This window comes from Zingiber officinale, chromosome 8A (genome assembly GCF_018446385.1).
Source record: "Zingiber officinale cultivar Zhangliang chromosome 8A, Zo_v1.1, whole genome shotgun sequence".
Classification (NCBI taxonomy): Eukaryota; Viridiplantae; Streptophyta; class Magnoliopsida; order Zingiberales; family Zingiberaceae; genus Zingiber; species Zingiber officinale.
This window is the reverse complement of record NC_056000.1, coordinates 109,299,587-109,310,436: the sequence shown is the minus strand read 5'-3', so window position 1 is coordinate 109,310,436 and position 10,850 is coordinate 109,299,587. Positions and strand designations below refer to the sequence as shown.

At 44.3% G+C, this 10,850-nt stretch overlaps 2 protein-coding genes across 2 annotated transcripts; one reads left to right on the top strand and one right to left on the bottom strand.

Annotated features, from left to right (window-relative positions):
* Positions 1–3,787: 3,787 nt before the first annotated feature.
* Positions 3,788–8,369, top strand: LOC122009927 (serine/threonine-protein kinase PBL34-like). The gene is made up of 6 exons (XM_042566245.1): positions 3,788–4,515; positions 6,067–6,404; positions 6,507–6,642; positions 7,217–7,353; positions 7,446–7,569; positions 7,739–8,369. The coding sequence occupies exons 1-6, from the start codon at positions 4,326–4,328 to the stop codon at positions 8,230–8,232; spliced, it is 1,419 nt and encodes a 472-aa protein (XP_042422179.1). The 5' UTR covers positions 3,788–4,325; the 3' UTR covers positions 8,233–8,369.
* A 106-nt stretch (positions 8,370–8,475) lies between these two features.
* Positions 8,476–9,855, bottom strand: LOC122011113 (pentatricopeptide repeat-containing protein At5g56310-like). Its single transcript, XM_042567543.1, has one exon. The coding sequence runs from the start codon at positions 9,853–9,855 to the stop codon at positions 8,476–8,478; it is 1,380 nt and encodes a 459-aa protein (XP_042423477.1).
* Between the last annotated feature and the right edge of the window lie 995 nt (positions 9,856–10,850).

Sequence of the window (10,850 nt, the reverse complement as noted above, 5' to 3'; positions counted from 1 at the left end):
ATACCTCAACAATATGAAAACCAATCGCAACAAACTAGACGAAGAAATTTAAATACTAGAAACGACTACCTGCCTCAAAACCAAAAATTACACCTAAAAAAATTGATTCGTGAACACTATAATCTAAAAAGAAAGTCTGAACCATAGAGGAAAAATTTTATTAGCTTAAACCTATTATAATCTAACTCCTAAATACATGTAATATACCCCTATGAGTATCTAAAATTCAGAACCTTATAGGGAAAATCTTATTAGCTCAAACTCATTATAATATTAGGAGCAAAAGAAATTTAGATATATCCATAATAGCATAATATTGTCCACTTTATGCCTAAACCCTCATGGTTTTATTTTTGGGCTATATCCAAAAGACCTTATACCAATAGAGATATATTTTTCACTTCCTTTGTTCGAGGTCAATAAATTCAATATTATACTCACATGACTCAATTAGATTATATCTCTTATGCACAGTCGACAATTATACTTTCTGGTTGTCCGAGCTCTGATATTAATTGTTATGACAAAAAAGAATTTAGATATCTTCACAATAGTATGATACTATCCACTTTGGGCTTATACCATCATGATTTTATTTTGGACTATATCTAAAAGGTCTCATATCAATGGAGATATTTTTCCCTTATAAATCCATGATCTTTCCCCTATCTTTTCAATATAGAACTTTATTTATAACCTTACAACTTAACATTAACTCAACTCTTAAATTCTAAAATCTTAAACCTTAAATACATATAATATACTCAAAACAAAATAAAAAAAATTATTGAATGAATCCGGACACTTGGATTCAGGTGGCTGGATGAGTGTCGTGCACCGAATGCTCTACAACATATATATATATATATATATATATATATATATATATATATATATATATATATATATACACACACACGTCAGATCGCAGTTGAAATCGGGCCAAAATTGGTTGTGATACCTAGGTTATAGTTTGATTCAAGGCAGGCAGTCGGAGACCACTGACGGTGGATGGGTGACCCCCCTCTCAGCACCATATAGTCTGCCCATCGCTGGTGACCTCCGACCACCTCCCTTGCACCAAATTATAACCCGAGGGGAAAGTGAACCAAGGAGAGATTGGAGTTAATTTTGATTGGATTCAGACTGTGGTTGTGTAAATTGTAGGACCGTTGGGTCGGCTAGAAGGGAGGGTTGAATAACCCTAAAAAAATAAACAAAGACTCTTCTCGAACTTTCAACAGAACACTTGCAGAATAATAAAATAAACAGAAAACAGAAAGTAAAGGCTCACAGGGAGTTGACTTGGTTACAACCGGGGAGGTTGTTAATCCAAGGAAGATGTCGTACTATTATCTCCTTCTGACGGAGAAGCCTTTTACAGCAGTGAAGCGCACAACTAGAGAAGCTAAACTAGAGAGAGCGTACAAGTGTTGTTACAATGAGTTGCTCTGAATTGATGAAAAGCTTCTGGACCAAGACTATATTTATAGCCTTGGTCGGGGCGCCTGGAAGGGTTCCGGGCGCCCTGAGGGGATAAAACTTTATCCCCCAACGTTCAGATCATGTAAATCGCGTTCCTGGTCAAAATCAGGGTCTGAGCGTCCGGAAGGGTTCCGAGCGCCCCGGAGGGCTCCGGGCGCCCCGGAGCCCAAAGTCAACAGGTGTTGACTTTTTCGTCCGGGACCTCTTCTCTGGTTCAGTCCCGCCTCGGTCCGGTTCTTCTCCTCCGGATATGCTCGCTTGGGTGATCTCTGCCATCCGGAAAATGACTCACCCGAACCCAACTTCCGGTCTTCTCGAGCGAGCTTCCCTCCGGCTTCTCGTCCCTCGGAATCGCCGCGTGTTTCCTTCTCGTCCGCCGGCGTACTCATCCGCAGTTTTCGTCCCTCGGACGCATCGCGTGCCGTCCTTCTCGGTAGTTGCATCTCTTGCTCCCCGAGCAATCTTCCGCTCCGGCTTTCGTCCCTCGGAACCACCGCGCGCTTCCTTCTCGTCCGCCGGTGTATTCTTCCACAGCGCCTCGTCCCTCGGACGCACCGCGTGTCGTCCTTCTCGCTGGCTGCGTCTTCCGCTCGACTACCTGTGCTCCTAAGCTCCTGCACACTTAGACACTAGGTTAGAAATATACATGACCTAACTTAACTTGTCGATCACACCAAAACAAACTTGGGGTTCCAACATAAATTATAGAAGAGACCAGGAGAAGACCAGAAATTATGAATAAGAGGATCTTTCCTCCCTAGCTAGAGGGAAGTTGACTGCTAGGTGGGAGACTCTACTTATGCTTTTAAATTTGTCTGAGCAATAAACTAAGGGAGAATATCATCCATCTCCAATTATTAATAAGAAAATAGTAGTCCTCAGGGCTATGATGTCATGATAGGATATCTAAGTTATCACTCAAGTATTCGTAGTTCGATTCCCAGTTATGACGTATTTATAGGAAGTTTTTCTCTAAATGAGTGCGTATCCAAAGGATGTTGGGTTTATGGGTTGCCTGTCGTGCGTATTTCCCGATTTACTCTGATAACCGATGGAAAATTTTTATAGGAGCGGACCTATCACTCCTAGGACTAGTTAATGAGACTAATTAGGTTTATTTTTTTATTATTAATAAAAAAAGTAATTCTTTTTTATTGAGCATGGATATTTATGAGACCAGATCTCTTGGTCCGTAAAAAAGTGGATCAGGGGATGATCCACTCCCAATTACGCCCGGATCGCAACTGTGATTCGACCGTAATTGGTTGTAATCTCTTCTTGGACTCACCGTCCTCATCAGGTTATAGTTTAGGTCGGAGAGGGCGGTCGGAGATCGCCTCCTGCGATCTGGCCTTAATTGGTTACGAGCTCTTCTTGGGTTCACTGTCCCCACAAAGTTATAGTTTGGGTCGGAGCGGGCGGTTGGAGGTCGCTGGAAGTGGGCAAGTGTCCAAGTTGTCGGACATTGAGCAGGAGGTGGCCTCTGACCGTCTGCTCCGACCCAAACTATAATCTAGTGGAGACGATAAACTTAGAGAGGTATCACAATCAATTACGATCGAATCATAATTAAAATTTGATTATAATCGAGAGTGATCCATCCCTGATCCATTTTTTTATGGATAAGATGATCTACTCCTGATATTTATCGCAAAGGAGTTTAAAAATTATCATTTAATTGCCATTTTTTTTCTGGCAAGAGTTAAAATATTTAAGCAGTATTTTAGAGATCAATTGCCATTTAATAAATTAAAAGTATGGTTAGCAGATAATTTGAAAAGCTAAGTTCACTGTCTAATAAATTGTCATAAATTAAGATTAATCTGAAATGCGTATCAATATCGACCGTTCGATGAGAAAGGTGAGGCGCTCGAGGTCGGTGAACGGTCGACCAAAGACCGTACGCCGATCATTCCGTTGCCAGTGTTAATGGAGCCGATGGACGGACGACCACGGCCTCGTCGAGACAAGATCGGACGGCTAATACGGTGGCGTATAGAAAGTCGTACGGGGGCGTCCGCGAGGTGTAGCAAAAAGCCGCGGCATCCGCTTCACGTACAAGTCCCTCCCTCGGGCTTCGCTGCAAAATTCCCAGTGGCGCCGCTGCCCGGGCTGCCCGTACTTTTTTTTTAAATTTACAATACTAGACTGGCGTGTACCCATTAGTATAGCTACACCATTATTCGAAACTAGTGGGTCCCGTTTGCAATTAATTCCTTGTAAACCGACGTCGAAGAAGCGGGTCACATATATTGTCGTGAGCGGGTAAGGAAAAGCGTTGTTCTTCCGCTTATTTTTCCTCTCCTGCTTCCTCTCTTCTTCACACTCTTCCTCGCCTCTCTCTCTCTCTCTCTCTCTCTCTCTCTCTCCGCCCTTCTTCCTAAACCCTTTTTCCGTTTCCAAGTCGACAATGCTCAGTAACGCCGTCAGTTAGGGCGCTTCCTCTTCCAACCTCCGCCACTCCTGCGCGATGTTCATGCTGGGAAAGCGCTTCCTTGCCATTTTTGTCCGCTGCGACGCCGGCCGTTTTATCCTTTCATAGCCGTGTGTTTGTCCTTAAACAGATCCCTCTAGGGTTACGGATGTACTTCAGAAGAAACATTCGGCCTCGTGCATGTCAAAGAATCTTCGATTTGCCTCGTTTTTACTGTTGTTTTCGGCGTCTAGGGTTCCTCGGTCGGTTTCGGCTAAGCGATTTCAGCGTTAGGATGGCGTTTGAAGGCAAGTGTTTCAGGTTTTGGTTCGATATATGGAGTCGTGATGCATTATTTTGAGAGGATATTTTGGTTGTGAGTTCGGATGGAATTCGAAGCGTAGGGAGGGACTCTGAAGGACTTAAAATGGGGTTGGTCCCTAAGGAAGTTCAGTTGGAGGCGTGGGCAACTGGTGGGAGATCGAAGAAGGGTCATGAGGAGGATAATAAGAAAGGAGAAGAGATTGGCTGTTGGATTAAGTTTCGGTCCATCGGGAGTTGTATCTCGGCGAGAGCCAAGGTTGATGCGTCCCTCAGCAGCATCAGCACCCAATGCGGTAAGCTCTTGTTGCTTTGCGTGTTTGATTTCGGTTTTGTGTTCCGTGCAAAGCACCGCTTGTGGATCTCACTATGAGATGCACTTCTTTTGTCATTCTGTTATGCTACAGTTCGTCATATCATTCTAGCTATGTGTTGGTCGCAATTTGTTTTATCATAAAAAATGATCATTTCTGAGGATGCTTACTACTGATTCAAAGTTATGTCTATTACTAATATTAGTGTCTATTACTTGGTAATTACTGCCAACTTATAATTAATTTTCTGGTAGTTGTTTCCCTGCTATGGTTCTCTCCCTGAATCCCAGCGTGTTTTTTTTTCAAGTGTAAGTTGGCCTTCATGTAAGTTTATATAGCTTGGTAATCTCGGACGGACAATCAACATGTTTCAATATTTTGGGGTGTTAAATTTCTTATATTCTCCATGGTTACTGAATTCGTTCTTCAAATAATTCTGTGACACCAAAGATTAGGGATCTTAAGGTTGGAATAGTGTTGAGTTACTGATTGATAAATGTTAAGTTGCACATTGGACTCTGTCTGATGGAAATTTGTAGGCAAAGAGAAACCTTCTATTCGTCTCTCCTATGTGTCAAATGGTCATGCTAAAAATTATCTTTTTTCGCTTGTTAGATACTAAGCTCATGTGTCATCTTCTGGAATTAATGACCTGATTTTGTGTATTTGTAGCCATTGTATTTGAGGTTCATGATTTCTGTGACAAAGTATGAAGAAAAATGACAAAAATAACATAAAAAATCAAATAAGTGCATCGTCAGGTTGCTTTAGTCTTGAGTTGTTGAACAATTGAATACCTATTTGATGTTGGCATCCTGGATGCCAGTTCATATAGGGATAATGCATTTATACTATAAGCTAATTTAAGAATTAGGCATTTGACTAGTTGTTGATGTGAAATCTATGTTTTTATTCAATTATTTTATTTAAATCTTCCAATTTAGTCTTCAGATAAACTTTTAAAAATTGGCATTGGTGGCATCTGTTTTTTTTTTTTTTTTTTCCTTTGTTGTTCCAAAGCTTTTGTAGGTCCTGTTTTCCTGGCGGGTGAGGAGAGAAGGTGGAGCAGAGCAAAGATGGCTCATGCTTAGCCATATTTACCTCCACCCTTTGAGGAGAGGAAGTAGTGGAGGTAGTTTCCATTATGGTCCAAAAAGGATGCCGAGCTCAGTAGCTCAAAAGTGGGCCGACAATGGAGGAGAGGAAGTAAAGGGAAAAGGTGTGAAATGATTAATGTTCCCCTATTTTGGACGGGTGTGGAGGGGAGAGGGGAAAGCTGGAGGGGGAAACAAGTGTGTCAAATGACTAATGACCATTTTTTTAATTTTTTTTCACATATCTAATAATATTCTCAACCAGGTTGTTTTGTTCTATTCAACACACCTCTCTTCTCTACCCTCTTGGTAGGGTAATCATATGCAGAGGATATTAAATCCTCCAGTCTTATTCCCCTCTTCTTTACTTCCCACCGGAAACAGGGATGTGAAATTTTAGTAAACTCTTAATGACTAGCTTTTGTGTGTTTATTACCAGAATCTAAATCAACAGTTGATGGCAGTAGCAAGGATAGGCCAGCTGCAATAGTTTCTGGTTCAACTACTGCAAGTAGTTCTTGTAGCAATTCATCTGCTTCTAAAGTTGGTGAAGATCTAAAAGTTGCTACCCAGTTGCGCAAATTTACCTTTAATGACTTGAAGTCTGCCACAAGAAACTTCAGACCAGAGAGTCTTCTGGGAGAGGGAGGATTTGGTTGCGTCTTCAAAGGATGGATTGAAGAAAATGGTACAGCCCCTGTTAAACCTGGCACAGGACTTACTGTAGCTGTCAAGACACTTAACCATGATGGACTTCAAGGGCATAAAGAGTGGATGGTATAGTCTTTCACTACCTTTACTGTTAAAGTTTCACCAGCTAATGGTGACCTGATATTTATGCATTTACTTATAATTTCAACTGTCATGTTCCACATACAGGCTGAAGTTAATTTTCTTGGTGATCTTCAACATCCAAATTTGGTAAAGTTGATTGGGTATTGTATTGAAGATGATCAGAGATTGCTAGTGTATGAGTTTATGCCACGTGGAAGTTTAGAAAATCATCTTTTCAGAAGTATGTTTAGCTGTTCTTTTCCTGAATTATCTGATAGATGTTTAGTGTTTTCCATTATATAATCATGCTAACTTTTGATGTACGTTGCAGGTGGTCAAAATCTTATTGAGATTAATTTTTGTACTTTCAGAAAGAATTGCTACAAGATTTTTTTTCTCTGTGATATTAAATTGGTTATCCAAAAATCTTTATTTTTTACTTGTGCCTTTTTTGGTACATCTTTGTTCTGTTGCATATAAAAGGCATTTTTTCTATCAGTAATAGGCCACAGCTTGGTCTTATAATCACGTCTTCTCATATCTTCTGCTCTTCTCTTTCTTATTAGCTTTAGGATCTCCAAGATTCAAAACCTTGGGTTAACGAGTACATCCAAGAATTTCTATATTTTATTCTATGGAAGCTAATCCTTCTTTGGATCAATCGACTGACCATGCATGCAATAAACATTAGATCCCTGCCATATATGGCTAACAACACATTCATTGCGATTGATAGGAATGCTGCATGCTTCTAGTCCTTTGAAGTCTGTCATTCCTGTTATAATTTCCTATGTTCCTTCTTCCATCTGATACAGGATCCCTTCCTTTGCCATGGTCAATTCGAATGAAAATTGCACTTGGCGCGGCAAAAGGTCTTTCTTTTCTTCATGAGGAAGCTGAAAGACCAGTAATATACCGTGATTTTAAGACTTCAAACATTCTGCTAGATGTGGTATGTATTAGCTTCTTCTCTTTTAACTTCCATTCTTTTCATGTTCTTGCTGTTTTCTTCTATCTAATTGATCCCTGGATGTGTTGCTGCAGGATTATAATGCTAAACTTTCAGATTTTGGACTCGCCAAAGACGGTCCTGAGGGTGACAAGACTCATGTGTCAACAAGAGTGATGGGAACATACGGGTATGCTGCTCCAGAGTATGTAATGACAGGTAGATTCATTGCCATAAGTCATCTTTATAACTTTATTATTCTTCTTCTTGTCTGGTCGTCAGATCTTTTATATATTTTGTAACTCTTTTGTTTCAAAACAATTTATGCCAATTTGTTATCCTAGGACATTCCCAGCGGCTCATTTTTGTTTGCAAATCCTCTGTCCAGGTCATTTGACATCCAAAAGTGATGTATATAGTTTCGGTGTAGTGCTACTAGAAATGATGACTGGTCGGAGATCAATGGACAAAAATCGACCAAATGGGGAGCACAACCTGGTGGAATGGGCACGCCCATATCTGGGAGAAAGACGGCGCTTCTACAGACTCATTGATCCTCGTTTGGAAGGCAATTTCTCAATTAAAGGTGCACAGAAAGTCGCTCAACTTGCACATTCCTGCCTCAGTCGAGATCCTAAGATGCGACCGCTCATGGGCGAAGTGGTCGATTCTCTCAGACCATTGCTCAACCTCAAAGATATCGCCAGCTCCTCGTACTTTTTCCAGACAATGCATGCAGAACGATCTATTCACAACTCGAACGCTAGAAATGGTTCTAGGTCACAAGGTGCGTACGGAAGGAACGGACAACCGATGAGGAGTCTTTCACGCGGCGTTTATGCTTCTCCACATCATCAGTCCGTGAAGCCAAACGGCCACTGATGAGACGGGAGGTGTTCCTGTGTTAGAACTGCAGAATCTTGTAGCCTGAAGAATTCTAGATTTGTGCTATCGTATCTTGGCCATGGTTCTCTGAAATGCTACATTAACTAGTAATCAAGCTGAACGCTTCATCTTTCCGATTGTATTTTTCATCATCGATTCTACTTAGAAATAGATTCAAATCCCGAAATATATCGATACAAGTAATTTGATATGCAACGCTATTTTGCAAAATAAACAGGTTCACTGATCCATGAGCTCAAAATTGAGAAGGTTTAACATTTCGTGTAGCCGGTGAGCTTCTGGGTGTGACTTGTCTCCCATCACAAACCGATGAAGCTCTCCGTCGACGTCCACCGAGCTGAATCCGGCTACCTTCCTGACTCCCATATCGTTCATTGCCGTCCTCACTCTCCCCACCTCCTCCCACATCCCAAACCTCGCATAGATATTGGCCAACATCACGTAGTCCCCGGCCACCATCTCCTCCTCCATGGCTGCCAATCGTTCGCCGGCCAACCTCCCCGCCTCCAGATCTCCGCGCGTGCACGCCGCCCCCAAGAGGCTCCTCCAGATCGCGGCCGTCGCCATCAGAGGCATCCCAGCGATGAACTCCAGGGCCTCATCGAAGAGCCCCGCCCGGCCCAGGAGGTCCACCATGCAACCGCAGTGCTCTGCGCTAGCCTCGATCCCGTGCGTTTCCCTCATCCGTTTGAACAAAGTGAGGCCTTTGTCCACCATCCCGGCGTGGCTGCAGGCGCTGAGCACGTTGGTCATCGTCACCGCCGTGGGCCTAACACCGTCTTCCACCATCTCCTCGAACACCTCCACGGCCTCCTCCCCGAGGCCGTGCATCGCTAGACCGCCGATCATGGCGCTCCAGGTCAGCACGTTTCTCTGCGTCGTTCTTTCGAAAACTTCCGTCGCGAGCTCTAGCTCGCCGCATTTGGAGTAGAAGTCCACCAGCGCAGTGGCGAAGCCGACGGACTCGAGCCCGAGGCCGTATACGACTGCGTAGGCGTGGATCGCTTTTCCGAACTCCAGGCACCCGCCGTGGGTGCAAGCGGCGAGTGTGCTGACGAGGGCCGCCTCGTCGGGGCTGGCGCCGGCGTCCAACATCTCTTGGAACGTGAAAAGCGCCTCGAGGGGATGGGCGTTGCGATCGTAGCCGGCGATCATGGCCGACCACGAAGCGATGGTTCGGCGGGTAATTCGGTCGAACAGCTGGCGGGCGAGGTCGAGGCGGCCAAAATTGGAGTAGAAGGTGAGGAGGGCGTTGAGAGAGTGCACGGTTGTGGCGTCGGGGCCGAGCTTGACGAGGAGTGCGTGGAGGGAGAGAGCGGAGGGGAAGGCCGAGAGGACGGAGCAGAGCTTGAGGGCGAGGGGGAAGGTGAACGCGTCTGGGGAGGGCATGCGGAGGGCGATACGAAGGGCGAGCCTGGGGGCGCCGTGGGAGACGTAGGATCGGGCCAAGTCGTTCCAAAAGGGAGAGTGGTGGACGTCGGCGCGGAGGGCGTGGGCGTGGAGGCGGCGGAGGTGGATGAGGGTGACGGCATCGGGTTGGGATCGGTGGGTCGGAATCGTGGTGAGGGGGAGGGGCGGGCGCGCCGCCACCGTAGGCATTTGCTTTGAAAACGGTGAGAACGATGATGAATGGTGGAAAATTGAAGGCGGCGAGTTTGATTATGCTGTTGTAACTAAAACTCCATAAGCCCCTCCTAGTTGAGTTGATACTCGGGTTCGGATGAGGAGTTACGGTAAGCTGTTCCGTACAAGCGATCCTAAGGGTATGTATTAATAAGCACAGAGATTCTAGATCATTTTTTTTAATGATTCAAAGGATGTGTCATTCGTATTTATGATTAGATCGTGGTCATAATTTGACCATAAATTATTACGATTTATTCCTGGATTCATCGTCCCCTAGGTTATAGTTTTTGTTCGGAGTGGACGGTTGAAGGCCGCCCGAAAATCTCCGATGGTGGATAAGTGGACAGGTTATTGGGCGCCGAGCGGGGGTGTCCTTCGGGCGGCCTCCGGCTACTCGCTCCGAACAAAAACTATAACTTGGTAGGGACGGTGAACCCAGGAAGGGATCACAAGTATTTGTGACCGGATCGCGGTCACGATCCGACCGCAAATACGAGTGACACATCTCCTGGACCACAAAAAGTGGTCTAGGAAATCCTGCCTCATGCATTAATGCGTTTAAAGAAGTGAACACGTAAATACTACAGTGCATCCATACCTCAAGCATTAATACTATTATGAATGCGCTAATGAAGAGATCACTCGAAAGGTAAAAAAATCCTTCGTATTTAACCCTGATCCTATCCGAGAGTCGAGACGATGGGTGCTGGGTGACGCTCCTGTTGACTGTTGGTGGACTCTGAGCTGGAGGGTCATGCAATCACAGCAACGTTAGGCCGAGCCAAGTAGAGGTTCCCCGGTGATGACCCTCCGACGCTCAAGTCAGTCAACGGTGTGGAAGTAATTAAGTGGAGAAGCAAAGTAACAATGTAGCTACAGTAAAGATTATGCATACCTCCGTCGAAACTTGAGGCCCTTTATATAAGGCTCTAGGGGTGCGCACGCACGCTTCTAGAGGCGTGCCCGCT